Raw genomic sequence first — 17,587 nt, 5'->3', positions numbered from 1 at the left:
TTACGATTGGAAACAAATATGTGGTCGCAGTATGCTTTGTATAAATCCAAACAAACCTTCATACGCCCACTTCGCCTGCTTTGGATGATGCCAATATAAGAACAGCATTAACTGACCTGGGCCTAACTTTAACCATTATAGCTGTCATAAGCTTTGATAATATGTAATTGTTACAAAATCCACTAATTGTTTGCTAAGATAAGAGAAGGAGACAAACAAAGAATGACAATAGGTCTGGATCACACATTATTGGTCAGTAAATTCACCCGGCTCGCAACGTCCACTTTAATTACTGTATTGGATACTGCCCATATAAGGCAACATCAACAGAAATTGCCCTTAAATGGGCATCATTAACTTGGCTCATCCGCATTTATAATTGTAAAACCATATTGCATGACGCTAAATTTGGTATGAGCTCATCCATTGGCCATTCATAGGCCGCTCATAGGTATATATAAGTCTAAGCCTTTCTGACAGATCATAGCGTCAAATCGCGTATTTCTGTCCTACCATTTTGTGCTCTCTATACTCCTTGTAGGTAAGTTGACCATCACAACGCGGTATTGTAAACTACGTGGGTGTTGAAGGAACCGTTGCCGTTCACAGGGTTCTTTGTCTTCTCGTTTTACCTTTTCATCAGACTCAAGCAGGCCTACAGCGCAAGACAATGTTAAATTTCTGATAATTATGAGCTGAATCAGAGTAACTCTGAGTACACCTCTTACTTTCTGATTGGCACCAATATTACTGTTCGGTCTCTGCTTGTTTGAAATATTCAAATTATTTCAATCACTTACGCCTTTATATGAAAGATTTGATTAAGCGCAGTGAAATAGTGACTCAAGACAAGGGAAAGCTTCCCTTCTACTCTCTATACTTTTCTAAGGGAAACGTCGCGGTAAGTTTTATTATTTTGTTTGCTTTGGTATTACATGCACCTCCCTTAACCCCTGTCAGGGAAATTATCCAACTTTTGATATTTTATCTTCCCATTAAGCGTGCCGCCTGTATCACTGTGTTGCCAAAATTATCTACCTTCGGAACCTAACCAACCTGTACATCCACAAGGCATCTTACAAATATTCTCTATTTTCCCTCTTAAATCTGAGATATTTTCGATAAAGATATGTTCCAGTTTCCAATTGTTTCGTCTTCCCTTACTGAACACTTTAAATTCGATCGTTGATAACTAGACCACACACTACTATTACCAGTCCACAATACATTATATATCAATTTTGTTTACTGTAGTAGAAGCAGTAAAAATTTTGATAATCTTATTTATGAATTTGACTGTACAAAAGAGAACATTACGAAATGAATGCTACCAGTAATGATAGAGCAAGGAGGATAATATGTACACAGTTTGAACGAATTTCCAATTGCTTCTAAGTTTTCATAGTATTGCCATTTTTTAATCAAATACACGGTGGACAGCAACTTTCTCTTGCCTCAACCATAGCGTTCAAGTTCATAGACCAAATTTTGACCAAGACAATATGCCTTTTTAGATTTTCAATAATTTAGCAAAAGGAATATCTTAAAGCCTGTTTTCTATCAGGACGAAAGCTGTTGATACAAGTAATAGAATATGATGCTGAACTCTATGTAGAAAACGTACGTATCAGTAGAAATGAATGATTGCAATTTACTTTTATATATTTACTTTATATTTACTTTAACTCTGTAAGTAACTTTATTGGCACTTCTAGGGTTTCAACAAATATGATGCAGAAAACTTTAATTGTTAGAAAACAAAATGCGGTTGAAATGTCGAGCAGAGATTCTAACTTTCAATCACAGGAAGCGTATGTGGTCGCTTGCAAAAAAGAAGAACAAGAAACGAGGCTTCTCAGCTGTTAACGCTCTTAATGGACATTTACCACTCATAGAGTGCCAAGTTGTGAAAAATAATATTTACTGGGAATGTTTCTTTACAAGCATACATTTCTGAACTGTATTATTGCAAAATCGTTGTGGAATCTCACTGATAAAATAATATACAAATGCCATTTGTAAGGTACAGGACGGATGACCTTCTAACGAGTAAGGGCGATATTCCTTCCTCTGTTACTTTATCTCCCAATAATATTTTAAGACATTGATGACAATATCAATATGTTTTATCTACTCATGTTTGGACACGGTCGTTGACTTTGATCTGAAGCTTGTGGTGCAAACGACTGGCATGATGAATTCGGTGAAGTTAACCGTGGAGAATGAACTTACTGGTAAACCCATGGGCGACTATAAAACCAGCATAAAACCTGGGACTAATGTCTTTGACACAATGCTGCAACTCGAGAAGGAAAATCCGGATAAATTTAGGTATGTCACATAACCAGAACTTTTAAAAAACGTCTTAAACAAAGCACTTTTCTTTGCTGTTCTTTGCTTTTGCCTGATTAACTCCTTCTTGCTCTATTTGTATGAGTCTGTATTTCAGCAGAAAAACCTTGTCCACTCTCCTGTCCTTTTCTTGCTTGCCTAAAGGGTTGCTCCCGCTTATTTCTCAATGTTTTCAGCCCATGAGCTTTACGTTTTGAATATATGCCTGGCACGTTTTCAATTTGTGTAATTCGACGACTTCTCGTCGATACCATATTTAGCTCGAACACGATAATCAAATTCATTTCATGAGATGACGTTGTATAGATTTTCCGCGTAAAATTTCGACATTATTAGTTTAATACACCAGTGTTGAATCAGTAGTCTGTATGATACGTTTGTCTGAATGAAGTACTTCTGTATTGAGCTTTTGAGTGCGTTCATGGCATATCACTTGTCCAGAGACGAATTCTCTGCCACTCTTCAAATCGTTTCCGTGTTGTTTAATGTACTGGCCTAGTAAATGAATTTATCTTGTCCATTGGATGTTCAAAGAACCTTAAAATGTGGTGTTTAACAACCAGACGTAGACAATAATGCATTTCACATGGGAGCTAATTACTCAAAAGTAACTGGCATTTGAAATTCAAAGTGTCCGAAAATTTCACATGAATTCCGATGGGCGATAAATTTTGGTTTTCACAAAAATTGCGGGACTTTTAATCTTATTGACTGGTTTCAAAACCTGGAAAACATTATTTGTTGACACAGACCTGACCAGATGACTTCTTGATATCAATATACCAATTTTGAAAATCCCCCAAATTGAAGCTGTTGAATGATTTATTTATAATCGGGATTAAAATTGATTCCAGAAGGTCTAGAATGTACACTGCCCTTTACAGTGTTTTCACTAGAATATCGGACAGGGGAGAATTTAGAAGTACAGGGGAGAACACGCGACAGACTGCGGGGAGAGTCCTAGAGGGAGTTTCCCCGCGGTAAATTTTGAAAGAATGATGTGTGCAATAGTGCAATGTGATGCAATCTGAGAGGTGTTTTCAATTGTGTTTTACTAAAGTGAAACTGTTAGAAGTTAGAAAATGACATAGGACACCCAAAGGGGAGCATGTTAGAGGGGATGTCCCCCTCTCTCAACGAAAGTTTGGGGAAATCGGTGTGGATAATGGTACAATCTGAGAGGTGTTTCAATAATTCATTTTGCACAAGGTAAAATTGCGTGAAAATGACATTGAACACTGATATTTTATCACATTTTAGTCACAATATACAACAATCAGTCCAACAATGACAATGCATTTTGTACCTTATGGTAAACCACACTTCTCAGTTGCCAGAGATTGCAGATCAAAGAATATGCAGGAATAGCAAATTTGCGATCTTCTGTGTGTTATTTGCAAAATTTATATTTCCGTTCACGATATTAATGGGCCAACAGTTAGAATCAATATTTTTTAGAAGTCATTTTTTATTTGTTTGCAACTTTGAGATTTTACAGCCATGCAATTTCTCCGGCTGCTGGCTTCTAACCATGAAAAGCCCGACTGTCCCACAAGGACAACATTTTCTTTGAGATGTCAGATGATGCTGCCATTCGTTAATTGCTCAAAATTGACCTCGCTTTTCCTCTGTGCAATCATTACCACGAAGTTGTTTCTCTGCGAATTTGCAGTTCTACCGTGGTACGTAGAAGGCCTTCAATCAAAATTGCTGGATAGGCCTATACAAATCAGCGCTAATGTGTCACCCAGATCTTAATAAAATTGTAATGCTGAAGACAACATCGGTCTTCTAGTTCTGATCTGTACAACCCTATCAGGACTCGCACTCTCCTTTCCGCCGTTCGCTAGTCTTGGTGACCCAAACAAAGACTGTTGGGGCCGCTGTCGCTTCCGCCCGGAAGCGAGAGCGCCCCCAGCAGAGAGTTTGGTTTACTAAGACTACACGTCGCGGATGCAATGACGACACCTACATAATTACATCAAATTAATAGAAATTTTTGTACGCCAGCACACATTTACAGCGTCTCTTCTACTGGGGAATACTGGGAAACCATTATCATTTTATATCTTCTTTTGAATACTAGTTTCAAATATATCTACTTCCAAGATCTCGGAAACTTTATTACAACAATCAACGGCCTTGAACAATCTCACGAAAGGAGTAATTATTGGATGTACTATGTTAATGATGTCCTGGCGCCCGTTGGTAAGTGTTTTAATACTTGGTTGTATCCTGTCAATTGACATGCCTGTTATATGCAAGTGTTGAGTTAATCCATGATACCTTCACAAACCGTACGTTTTCCTCGAGTTTTCCGAGCTCAGTGAAAGTTTGGAGTGTAATCGTCTGTCGAGATTATTACCTCAAACAGCCATGAGAGGCAAAAGTAGGCCCTCCCTCGGAACGTTGTGAGTGTGAGAGCATCGATGTAACACTGATTTGTTCACACACCATTTTATTTTTCTTGCGATGGTGTGAAATCCTCTTTTCGTATGACGAGTGTTCAATTTTAATTCATTTTCACTTGATTAGAGTATGGTGTGTGGAAGTGCAGCTGTGAACACAAATATGATATTGGAATTTTACCCTAATAAATGAATTTAACATGGTAGTCTATGGATTAACTATTAACAATTATTCCCCTTGCCAAATCCTTGCGTTAAAATGTAAATGTCTCTAAATATCGACTTTGGCGTTGTAATGCAACCATTGGCATTCTAGAACGACATATCGACTTTGGCGTTGTAATGCAACCATTGGCATTCTAGAACGACATTAAAGGGCGGTGGTCGTCGGAACGGCGCTCAAAGGTCGCTAGGGTCCCCTACGACCAATATAAGGGACCGTTCAGTTTTTACGGCCAGGGGGGGCCGGCAAATCCAGGGGGGTCATCGTAATTTTGGAATCCGCGAAGGGGGGAGTCATCGCTTTTTCACTGGTAGGAAAGGGGGGTCACCACATTTTCAAAAACATAATACCTACAATAAAGTTCACTTTATGCCATGGCCATGATCGACCCTCTTTACCGGCAGGCAGCCTTCGGCGGCCCACTACAATAAATTGACTTTATGTATTACCCATGACCCTGTGAACGGGCAGACGCCTTTGGCGGTCCACTTCAATAAGGTTTATTTCATGCAACGGCTATGATCGACCCTCTTTACTGGTGGGCCAGTTTCGGCGGCCCACTACAATAAATTGACTTTATGTATTACCCATGACCCTCTTAATGAGCGGACGCTTTTGGCGACCCACTTCAATTAGGTTTACTTCATGCAACAGCTATGATCGACCCTCTTTAATGGTGGGCCAGTTTCGGCGGGCCACTACAATAAATTGACTTTATGTAATAGCCCATGACCCTCTTAATAGGCGGACGCCTTTGGTGGCCCACTCCAATTAGGTTTACCTGGTGCAATGGCCATGATCGACCCTCTTTACCAGCAGGCCGCCTTGGGCGGCGCGGCCCACTTCAATAAATTGACTTTAAGTTATAGCCCATGACCATCTTAACAGCCGGACGCCTTCAGCAGCCCTGTCCAGTAAAGTTTACTTTATGCAATGGCCATGATTGACCCTCTTTACCGGCGGGCCACCTTTGGTGGTCCACTAAAATAAAGTTCACTTTACGTTATGGCCCATGACCCTCTTAACCGGAGGGCTGCCTTTGGCGAACCACTCCAATAAAGTTTATTTTATACAATGTCCATGGACATAAGTTGTCTATGGAAATGAAGTTAAATGTTGCCTTACAGTCGTCCTAATTAACAGACGTTTGCATGGATGTGGCTGAGAATTTTGTGCACTGGCATCTCTGCTACACGAATAAAGTGCGCCACGTACCGGAGTTCAAATCCAAACCGTGTGGGTAAACTTGACAGATGGGTTTTGGTTATTTTTCAGCCGGGGGGAGGGGGGGTCATCAATTTTTTTCGTCTGGCAAAGGGGGGGTTCTTCTTTTTTTCACGAAAAATGCAGGGGGTCAATTTTTTTTTGAACATCGGCGACAAGATTTTGCCACCCCCCCCCCAGGCTGTAAAAACTGAACGGTCCCTAAACACTGTATCGAAGCTACGTTGGCGATTGGTGAAAGTTAAAACATGTTTGTCTTAATATACATCGTAAAATTTAAATGTCGCAGCTATTTTGACATAATGCATCTATATATAGTGTATGAAATACATTGTTTGTAAACCAGAAAGTTGCACATGCGCAGTTCCGACGACCACTTCCCTTTAAAATCGATGTGGTACAACAATTAAATCGACGTGGTCGACGATTTTTATTACATTTTATGAGGAAAGACTGCATCACATTACACTGTCAGGTGCAATTATCAGCTAGAGGAATCAGCTACGTCCGCAAAGGTTGAAACATTGTCTACGAGGAGGTCAGACGCCGGTGCTGGTGTGTGTGTGGATCGGGTGGTGTTGTTTTGACTACGGCTGACCTCTTTCTAACAATGTTTCAACTTTTCCACTTTTGCAGGCGGAGTTAAATTCTCTATGATCCGATCATATTGCCGCCTTATCGACAATGTAATGTGATGCAGTCTCTCCTCATAAAATGTTATTAAAATCTTTGTTCAAAAACACCACAGCTGGGGACCCCACATCGATTTTACTGTTGTACCACATCGATTAACAGTTGTTCTTATCAGTTTTTCGACACACTAAAATGCAATTGGTTGTACGTTTCTTGACAAACAATAATAGCGCCCTCTGTACATATGAAAGCCAAACTTTAAATGAAGGTAAGCATCAGATCTATTGTCCCTTTGAATAGTTTGGCCAGTTACTGAAACCTGTTGACATGAACATTTCCGTCTTTCTGCGCGGGGCTGAATTTTAAGTAAAGGCCTAAATTTAAGGTTTGGCCTATCATTTGCAATATATTGAGCATGGATACAAAGAAAAATCGATTTTAATTTAATATTTCCAAATACCGCCTGTTCTTTGTGTCGTGTCAGGATGGATTTCATTGGTGCTGCCTCAAACACGAACGAAGTCGAGTGTCTGTTGTGGAATAGGCGATATTTGGTGATACCTTCTAATAGAGTGATACTCATCATTTACAATGACTTGTTAGGTTTAGAGAGCCGACTGAGGGATTCCACTTTATTGCTTCTCAATTATACGCCCGGAAGATGCATGCTTATTAACAAGTGACATTCTTTCCCCTTGGATTGAATAGGTGTCGATTTATACAAACCAGATGATGGCGACAAAATAGCCTGGAAGTACGAACACTACAGTGAGTATTAACATCATTCTAATTTGATGGAAACCAGGCTGACCTGAACTTGATCCTAATTTGTATTGGTTGGTGAACCCCCGGCTAAACACTACAGTTTTTAAAAGGTTTGATATAACTGATAAAAATTAATATTGCGTTCGCTAACGTACTTGCATCTCCTTATTTTCCAGGTGGCGAAAGTTCCGTCAAGCTGCAGGCAATCCATACTATTTCCTCCATAAAGGCAGCCACAAAGTAGATGGACAAGACTGTCATGAAGAGTATTGACACTGGAGTTATCTAGATCGGTACAAAGAGGTCACAATTATGGCAACATACACATATGTTAATGGTATAGCATTATTTTGTTGATAAAAAATATGAACAATGTTCAGATATGCTGTTAATCTGTATGATGGATCACGATTGTTACTTTTAAGTTTCTTCAGTGATGTCTTGTATCTTTTACTTAAAGTTCCTTTAGGCACAAATGCAAAACGTTCGTCTTCAGGTCAATATGATGTGCAATAATACATTTCAACAAGTTAAATATCAGATGTTATCTCATGACATATGACTTTTATGATATATTCAAGATGGAACGCGATAAATTAAGATTTTTAATGCTTAACTATACGAACCTCGAAATTGAAAGTTTAAAGCTATAGCTAAAATATAAAGGAAATGAATGCAACTTCACACATCGTTACTACCTTTGTAAGTGATATACCATATAGTGGAAACACGGCAATCCTTGAATGCCGTCCTTCTCTTCTGCAATGCCATTTTGAAATACTGGCATTATTAGATGCTGTAATATGACTTTATCTTTATTGCGGTTCAATGAGGAAATAATGACTCGACGTATTACGGCCTGGATATTATGCACGCCGATGGTGCAACATGTTGATGTACGCCCCCCCCCCCCCCCCCGCGAGAACTTTCCGATGAGGCATTGAGGGCACGCAATCATTCAATGACATCATACACTGCTGCCGAAATGAGATGATGAAATTATGCATGCCGTGACTATTTGACGAACTGCAATTCGAGTATGAGGCAATCAATATGGAACTGGACAGCACTGCCGACCAATTGCCTCAAATTGGTGATCAAATGCGTATGAATGACAACAACAAGCGCTTAAAGCAAAGACGCGGGAACACCAGTATACTCGGTGGAGAGCTTTCACTCCACCGCTCACAATAGAAGTCTATCAGTTACTCCCAAAAATGATATACCTGTTATGAATGAGATACTTGATTAGTTTTCTCGATGCACTGTCACTGATAAAATTGATCGGGTCACGATGATACGATGGGTTCCTGTTATGACCATAGCTTTAAATAATATAAAACTGTATTAAACTCCTACAAGTTTGATATTATCGCGAGCGGGGGGGGGGGGCACAACAAGGGCGCCTCACCAAAGAATCCTAATCCGAGATAAAACTGTACTAGAACGGAGTTGTCCGGCGGATCACAAATATTAGATATTAATAGCAACAGCGCCAAAAATGTTCAAATTCTAAAGCGATGAAGAGTGACCAGTTGCGTCAAGATGGTTATGCATATACTATAGCGACGACAGGTACGTTTTTCATTACCTAATTATCCCGATTTTTAACAGCCCTATCCACGCCAAAGATTTAACAGACCATCACTTAAAGAGGGGGAACAACCGACGTGCACCACAGCGAGCTGTACGAAAATCGAGATATTCATATATCATTTTGAGAATATCTGAGATATTTCAAATTAAGAACTGTATTTTCTGTCAATGGTATCCTCTTCCATATAATTAATACGTTCATTGTAACTTGTGATTACTTGACCGCACAGTGTTGTTTCTTCAAAAAAATAAATAGCCTAATAAGCTATAGAGGTGTAGACCGTATCAGGGGTTAGAATACGTCAGTCAACAATATGTATTATTGCCTGAATATATTGGTTTATGTGCCCGAGAAGAGGTGACAATTTGCCCTACGCCAGGAGGGCAAATCGTCTCCTGTTGCGAGGGCACATAAACCAATCATGATAGTTTTATTACATGCCTCTTCACATATAACGCCATGTTACTTTTAGATACATGAAGGGCGTCCTCAAACAATTTTACCATTATCACAGTCGCAACGGGTATTGTTTAAAGCGTGAAGCGGTTACGTAACCCATCCATGTTCGCCTCGCCTCGGGTTGCTCTCGCCTCTCTTTTCCGAAGAGTGCTGACCATGCATCCTTCGGTAATTTTCGGATTTTCGCCAATTGTTAAGCGAAAGTATGTTCGGCAAAGTTTGTGTTGTTGCTGTTGTCGTGTGGTGCTGAGCGGAATTGACGTGCTGGCAAAAACGGGAGTGTTTTGTGCTTCAGGAAAGTGAGTTTTACCGTGTTAAAAATTCCTCTCATATTTTTATGAATATATAATGAGTGTGTTTGAACCAAATTTGAAAGTCTTTTATCGATATACTGTCTGGTTTTACTCAATGGTTCACGGTCAGTCATACCGTCTTTTACACGTGCGTCAAGGAAGGACATGTTTATGAAACTGCTGGCGTGTTATGTTTTGATTGGCGTGAAGCAGTGTTTCTGGCCTGAGAGCTCACAAAGTAACTATGGTTGCTACGCGACTGGCAGTACGATGCAATCTCGTGTAATTATCAACCACAAACAAAGCCTACAAAAAGTTTAACACCTTTGAAGCTCATTTTATTATAAAAAGCCAATAGTCTACCGAGACTACCATGGAACAAAAGGCATGCAAGCGTTGCTACTCTGTTTATGTTTCTCTGTACCATTATCGACCAACGTCAAACAGGTTTTAACGAGAGTCAAAATAGCAGTGCTTGCATAGATATTTTACATCTAGCGTTAAGAATATACCTGGGCGTCGAAAACGTCGAAGGGCTTCATCGGACCGGGTAAATATGGAAACCGGTCCGTACATCGTTCACATGTCCCATTAACTCCCTGGATATTCCTATTCAAATCAGTGCACTGCTTTGCACACACATGGAGGCATTTAATGAATTAGAGAGAGAGAGAGAGAGAGAGAGAGAGAGAGAGAGAGAGAGAGAGAGAGAGAGAGAGAGAGAAATGAACCCACAACATGATTGGCAAAACTGTCGTTCTCCCTTTTATTATGTTTTCGAAAGGTGGCAAAAATTAAATAAGTAAAAAATTAGTGCTCAAAATCTAAGGCAAAATATTATTTTACACAGGGCTGTCAACGCTTTATTGTTTACGAGTATCATTACCAATATAATAAGATATACAGCTATAAAAGCTAACATGGCTACTCCACGGTCATATCGTGACATATTTTCTCATCTTTTAAACTGTTATTTTTAAGGGGGGAATTTGTCATATGGTGATAAGCAATGAATAGGATATAAGGAAAGGGGGAATAGAGGACAAGGATAACGCTGTCATATCAGGGTAAACTAACTAGCTAGTTTTGAAGAAATTACAACAAGGTGATTGAAATTTAAGTACACTGTTTCCGTTAGCAACTGCTCTCTTACTACGTTTAAATTGCTCAATTTACTTTCCCACCAACCAATTTACCCCTCAGTCGTCACCATCTTTTAGCTAGGAATCCTTAAGATCGCCCTCTTTCCCCAAAAAACATTTCCCATTTGCATTGCCTTCCTACTTGGCAAATGGATGCAAACATGCGAGCCTTCCTCCCTTGCCGCCAGTGTGGCTTATCTAAAAGTAGTCCGCAAACAAGCCCCATCATCCAAAGCAACCATAAGTTCCCGACCTGCCGATGAAAAAAATTCATCCCCCTCTTTTTGCCATCCGTTGTCCAGTAAAATCATTGCCCGACCGGCCGTCGAAAAAAATGTTTTTGAGCATCTCTTTTGGCTTCCCCTATCGTATACACATTAAGGATAAAGTAAATATAAACAGTGTAAACTTTGCAATTAAATTCTAAGAACAAAGAAAGATACTCGACGAAAGATCTTATGAGTTATAAATGACAAACAGCGTTGACAGTAAGATCACAGTCACGCCTGTCTGTTGGACATCTTTAGAAGAACCAGACTCGACGGTAGGTGGCGTTGAAGTCTCCATGTCTTCATGTTTCATGTACACGAATTTAATGTGGTCTCCTTTGTTGGGAAAGAAGCAGTCGACCGCTGAAGGAAAATAACGAATATTGATGCATAATATACAAAACTATATTTACTCGTTTATGCAGAAATTTATTATAGAGTATATTTTTTAAATAATCACTTGTTGTATGATATATATATATTTTATATATTCTATATATAAATGTATATTCATTACATGTTATTTGTTATGTACCATATACATTCTCTCTCTCTCTCTCTCTCTCTCTCTCTCTCTCTCTCTCTCTCTCTCTCTCTCTCTCTCTCGCTCGCTCTCTGATTTTGCACATAACAATATGTTCGTGCCTTTGTGGTAGGAAAGCAATTCAATTATTCTGTAGAGCTTCGCTTTACTACCTCAACCTCCGACTAAATAACCCCTTGCCTTCCTTGAAGATCGCAGTATATAAGTGTACTCACTTTTACCGAGGAATTTCGCATTATTGTAAACACCCCAGACAAGTCCCCTCTCAGAGTCAGCCCACAGGCCCATCATAGCTTCGATCTTGTGGCCTATCCTGGGATAAGCACCCGTCACAAAACTACAGTAAACATACAAGTTAGGAACAGCGCTATTTTTTACCTGTTTGGTATAATATCCACCGCACACGTTCTTAACAATCGCGCTTTACATTTTGTCATGGTAATGTAATCTTTTGATCTTGTAAGCGACGCTTTTGATCAGTTAAGCCGTTTTTCAAGTTGCATTTGAAGATAGAACATACTAACACGAAACGATGTAGGGTTCACCACAGTTTGTTAATTGACGCTCGGTAACCAAAGGGTTGGATTTTTGAAGTTGAGCGTGTACACTATGTCGAATTCAGGTTTACCCTCTGCTTTTGAGAATTGAAAATTTCAGGCTTTTTTATAAAGCTACATTTCAATCGATCGTTACAATGCCAGTAAAACTAGTATGTTTTACATTATTATATGTTGTCTGTACAGTGAGAATAACAAGGCAAATTCTCATCAAATGAAAATATTTCTATTCGATAAGTCGTCCTCAGCAGGCCATATATGAAATATTGTTCCGTCTCATATTATATAAAGGACGGACAAAAGAGCAATTTCCAGTTTGGTGTACTATGTAGATATGCGCAAACAGAATGATAGCTTGCTATCATTCGCCTTCGTTGATTCGGTAACTACGTGCTGAAAGCGGTTTACTGTAAAGGTATATGATATAATGCTGGCTAAATTCTACGTCATTTGTAAAGACTCACATCTCGGACATTGCTCTTCGTTATCTTAAAAATCCCTAACAAAATTGGCTGTATGTCACTTACTTGAATTTTTGCGTCGTTCTTATCTCCAAGTCGATAATGGCTTGATAAAGACTAGTTCCAACATTGACGCAATGCATGGCGTACCTGCCGAGGACTTTGTCGCCGTCAGTGGTGTAAATGACAGACACATTGAAGGAGAAATCTAAGATTTCGGAGGGAAAGTATAATTTAAACTTCAGATAAAAGATTGATTGAGAAAAGTGAATGCGTGAGTGAATGAGTGATCCAGCCTTTATTGCGTCAAGTTGACTTATTTGAAAGATTCACTGATTTTCTGACGTGCCAGTGACATCATTCTACTGACATCTCATATATTTCCAAATGATGTGGTCGACATTCTTTAGGTGGTAAGAATCGACTCCTGATGGATTGAAAAATCGAGAAAGGAATAAGGTTAGCTGTAGAAATATTGTTTTCATTATACAGGGATATGGTAAGCAGCCCTGACGGTAAAGTTTTGGCGAAACATTTGACTTTAATGCCATTGCAGACGTTGTACAATGTCGCACATTCCGTGATAGCATATTTGATGCCGTATATCTATCTCTGCAAAAGATGCTTATTTTGCCCTCGATTCTGTTCTGGATGCAGCTAGAATCGTAAGTTACTCTTACTTTCGAGTAAGGATGCCAAGATTAACAAAGTGTCGAGATATGTAGACATACATTGGTAATGAAAAATGGTCGACTCCTGCTTGATAAGAAGAGAATATACAAAATAATCCACTGTAATTTACCTACATACGTATGAGAAAAAAATTGAAGATATCGATGTTACAAGCCCAAGAACAGTTTGTGTCCGACACTGGCAAATACGCCATGTATTCCTTCAATGTAATGGCCTAGCCCTCCAAAATGAGTGGTATTGAAACTGAAAGGAGTAAGATACTATGCTGTGAGTCGGGATTTGTTTCAAAAGTCTGTATCACCAACATCAGGTTGTAAGGATAGGTGACTAGCTGATAATTTACCAAGAAACTATTGGAATGGCTAGCTGCCACCAATGGACGTCGTTGTATAACATTTCTCACTACACCATTTATTATGTCTTTGGTGTCTGTTATTCAAGGCGTGCAGGTCTTCAGGCTGACGTGGCAAGATACTCTTCCTTTAAACAATCACTACACTAAAGTCAAAGCATCAAACACATTTGATGATGCAAATATTTATAAAGAGCTTTAAGATCTCTCCGATCGCTGGTGATTTTTCAGGTATACCTTCCGCTTCATTTTGAGATGGATACATACGCTGAAACTCGCATTGTCTGCTCGATGAGAATGTATACAATTTCTTCCATGAACTCTGCATGCGCGTTGCTAAGGTCTAGCTATCGAGCTTGTACACTTGATCCGATCACCCACGCATTTTAACAAGAGAGGGTTCTTCCGCAGCGATCGACTGAACAATGTTAATATTGCAATGAAAGTAAGGTTTGTCTCAACGTACATAATACTGCAGGATCTTTGAGCAATACTGGAAGGCCGTTGCCGAGTAAAACGTTTCTTGATTTCTAGTCTTGCATAAATAGATCGATGGAAAAGTAAACTCTATTTGACTAACTTGCAACAGAATAGCCTCCAGGTACCAAGACGAAATTAAAGACAAAGAAGATGTAATTGTTTGAGAACTTGCAATTTTTGTAATTTGCTGGTACAATGCGCTCCTGGTAAAACTAAATGTAGTCGAATGGATTTCTAAATTTACGGTTTTTTTTAAATTTAATACCTGAAATTCCCCGGATATGTTATTTCCAGTTTTAGCATGGGCTGGTAGAGATTGTCCCCTTTCTGTATGTTGACAAGTACTGATACTAGCGCGTTCGGCCACCTCGTCGAAAAAGGTTAGCTTGATGGACACCGGGGGGCGCGTTGCACTGGCTGTACTATTTTCACCTGGAAGTGACATACTTTTTTGGGGGAGATAAATTCAATGAATTCAATGTGAATGTGTCAAGCGTTTAAACAAAATTACAATGCAACTTGTCTGGAAAAAATCTGTTATTTAACTAAAAAGATCATCATATAAATGTACTTAGGACACATCGTTCTCGTTCAAGTCTTCCAAGGCTTGAAAACCTTGTGATAAAATCATTAGCTTGTTCATCATCTTATAAGTGAAATGAAATGTATTCATCCATGAGGAACCTTTCAGAAAATATGCACTCTACCTCACAATGACGAAATTCAGGGATCACACGAGTTTCAGTCAGAGTTATTTATTAAGTACTTGGCACGTAATATACTGATTCCTATTGTTACGAGTCTGAAGTGTAAAGTATTAAAAAACAGTTAATGCTGATGACACTTTGAGCTTGAGTGTGAGGTCCTCGATCTACTTGGGTTCACAAATCGAAACAAAGAGACTGTTCTTGTACTAAAACAGGATCGGGAATTAGAAGTCCAAAATATGACATGCCATCTTCCTTGACCGATAGCGCTTGAGAAAAGTCGTTGTCTCTCTCACCAAGAGACAGAGGGCTTGAATCACTCAAGAAGCATCACTCAAGGAGCAGACACCATGATAGTATATGTCCGTGGTAGAGAAACTAGACATAACAACATGCATTACCTGTGGTGATTACTACTAATATACCATCACCATTCTAACAATTAAAGGCCATAGTTGGGTTAATTTACAGTCATGCAGCAAGAATCTAAGTAATCCTTTGCATGTGCAATATTGGACACTATGGATTGGGACACTGGTCAAAGCCATAGGTGATAGATAACGGTCTGTAAGTGAGGATATGGAAATCATGGCTGAAACTTTACAAATAAATGGTTGAAATCACTGCATGATGGAGGTTCTTATGTAACCATGTAAAATTTTAATCCACTTGATGATTCTGATGAGCCTTAGGCACCGATGCATAGAGACCCTGTGGTATTGTCTGGGCTGTCTCAACTCAGATTGAAACCAAATCACAACAATCATCAATCAATCAATCAATCAATCAACAAGAGTTTATATAGCGCCAAAATCCAAAACAGAAGTTTTGCTCTGTGACGCTCAATGGTTAAGCCACACTGTATGCTCTGGTGAACATGTGAGTTTTCAGCTTTCTTTTGAAAGTTTCTAGGTTTGTAGATTCTCTGATGTCAAGTTGTAGCGCATTCCATAGTTTAGGGCCAGCGTGAGAGAAGGCACGGCCACCATAGGTTATGTTTTTGTAGGTTGTGCAAGTTAAAAGTTTCTTGGCAGAGGAGCGCAGTGTGCGTGTGGGAATATAAGGCTGGAGTAGATCACTGATGTATGCAGGCGTTTGGTTGTGGATAGCTTTGAACGTTAACAACAAAATCTTGTAGTCAATCCTGAGACGAACTGGTAACCAATGGAGACGGGCCAGAACTGGAGTGATTGGTGTGAATTTCCTGGTGCGTGTGATTATCCTGGCTGCAGTATTTTGTGCTCGTTGTAGTAAAGAAATAGTGTTATCCGGAAGGCCGTACAGAAGGGAGTTGCAGTAGTCGAGTTTGGCTGATAAATCATCACGGAAATAGTAATGAAGATGTGATACTCTGGAGAATGAGAATGATGGTAACATGCAAGCAAAGCCTAAACAGGCAGCATCTTGATATGATGACCAGTTGAGCGATCTCGCCCAAGAATTGGACCTCTGATGGGTGCATATACACTTAGCGGCAGCAAAATGACGACTATGTCGCAAAGCAAAGATACCTTGGGAGGGAAATTTAAGCAATAGCATGTACCTGGAAAGTGCGACATGGTGGTCGTTGCAAAAGTCTGCCCTCACAGAATATAGATATTGAATGGTAAATGACATCATCATCATTCCACACTGGCTTGTTTAGAGCTAGTTTCCGAAGGCAGTACATCTGCTGACAGCATCATCCTTAGTACTCGAACTCTGTTAACAATTCAAACTGTGATATATCACAGTCATCATGATCTTTTTCAAAGGGTGTTCTTCTGGCATGTCGATTATCAGGACAAACTTCGAAATCATATTCTTCCGAAAACTTCATCCGGCATGATGTCATCATGGAGACAATCTGCATAAAATGAATTATGCTTACAAGGATGGGTTGCATTCTCTGACGAGAGGGAATTGATCCAATTGTAGATAAGGCCTTAGAATTTTGACAACTTTTTGCAAGGTGGCATGTAGTTCAGTGTCCTAAACTCTAAAAAATCAGCCTTATCAATCGCACGTCAGTTACCTTTGAGTCACACTAGTTACTAATTAGATTTATTCAAGCATTTTTCAAAGTAGGCATAGCCTACACAGATAGCCTAATAAGATAGTAGGGATCATTGTAATTTTATCAGGACAAAGGTTGAAGACCTTACAATGACTGTACCTGAGAAATATAATTAACTCAGCCCAGAAATTAATTACTGATAGTATATTTAAAACGACCATACCTAGCACAGTGATCAGAGTTGGCTTTAGCTACTTTCCCATATCCTGGATACATTTTTCAAATCTCACGTGATTCCTGAATCATTGACTACGTCATCATGACGTAGAATTCTCTAGGCCTAGCTAAAGTAAACTTCCTTGTGAGAAGAAGTTCGACTATGGAACAATGAAAGTGGGGATAACGTGCCCCAGAAAGTTTATTAGTATAACC

General features: G+C 39.4%; 2 protein-coding genes across 3 annotated transcripts; one reads left to right on the top strand and one right to left on the bottom strand.

Moving 5' to 3' along the window:
• The first annotated feature begins 431 nt into the window (after positions 1-431).
• On the top strand, positions 432-8,289 carry LOC139144819 (uncharacterized). Of its 2 annotated transcripts, none has more exons than XM_070715610.1 (5): positions 432-541; positions 2,171-2,331; positions 4,439-4,560; positions 7,549-7,608; positions 7,782-8,289. In XM_070715610.1, the coding sequence occupies exons 2-5, from the start codon at positions 2,192-2,194 to the stop codon at positions 7,847-7,849; spliced, it is 390 nt and encodes a 129-aa protein (XP_070571711.1). In that variant the 5' UTR covers positions 432-541; positions 2,171-2,191; the 3' UTR covers positions 7,850-8,289. The 2 variants fall into 2 exon arrangements, with proteins under 2 accessions (XP_070571711.1, XP_070571710.1); XM_070715609.1 differs by lacking the exon at positions 432-541 and adding an exon at positions 575-901.
• A 7,719-nt stretch (positions 8,290-16,008) lies between these two features.
• Positions 16,009-17,431, bottom strand: LOC139146008 (uncharacterized). The gene is made up of 2 exons (XM_070717455.1): positions 17,379-17,431; positions 16,009-16,510 (listed from the first exon to the last, which is right to left on the bottom strand). Exons 1-2 carry the CDS (start codon positions 17,429-17,431, stop codon positions 16,009-16,011), a joined length of 555 nt encoding a protein of 184 aa, XP_070573556.1.
• Between the last annotated feature and the right edge of the window lie 156 nt (positions 17,432-17,587).

The sequence above is a fragment of the Ptychodera flava genome, chromosome 12 (assembly GCF_041260155.1).
Source record: "Ptychodera flava strain L36383 chromosome 12, AS_Pfla_20210202, whole genome shotgun sequence".
NCBI lineage: Eukaryota > Metazoa > Hemichordata > Enteropneusta > Ptychoderidae > Ptychodera > Ptychodera flava.
The sequence above is the reverse complement of the archived record's forward strand: the minus strand, read 5'-3'. Positions and strand labels throughout refer to the sequence as shown.

What these genes read in the sequence shown, in the direction of transcription:
- LOC139144819 (XM_070715609.1), top strand. Translation starts at nt 809, where the DNA reads ATGAAAGATTTGATTAAGCGCAGTGAAATAGTGACTCAAGACAAGGGA. An exon ending in TTTCTAAGGGAAACGTCGCG is followed by an intron (nt 902 to 2,170) that starts GTAAGTTTTATT and finishes TTTGATCTGAAG; the next exon opens with CTTGTGGTGCAAACGACTGG. An exon ending in TGATGTCCTGGCGCCCGTTG is followed by an intron (nt 4,561 to 7,548) that starts GTAAGTGTTTTA and finishes TGGATTGAATAG; the next exon opens with GTGTCGATTTATACAAACCA.
- LOC139146008 (XM_070717455.1), bottom strand. Translation starts at nt 17,431, where the DNA reads ATGTATCCAGGATATGGGAAAGTAGCTAAAGCCAACTCTGATCACTGT. An exon ending in AACTCTGATCACTGTGCTAG is followed by an intron (nt 16,511 to 17,378) that starts GTATGGTCGTTT and finishes CTCATTCTCCAG; the next exon opens with AGTATCACATCTTCATTACT.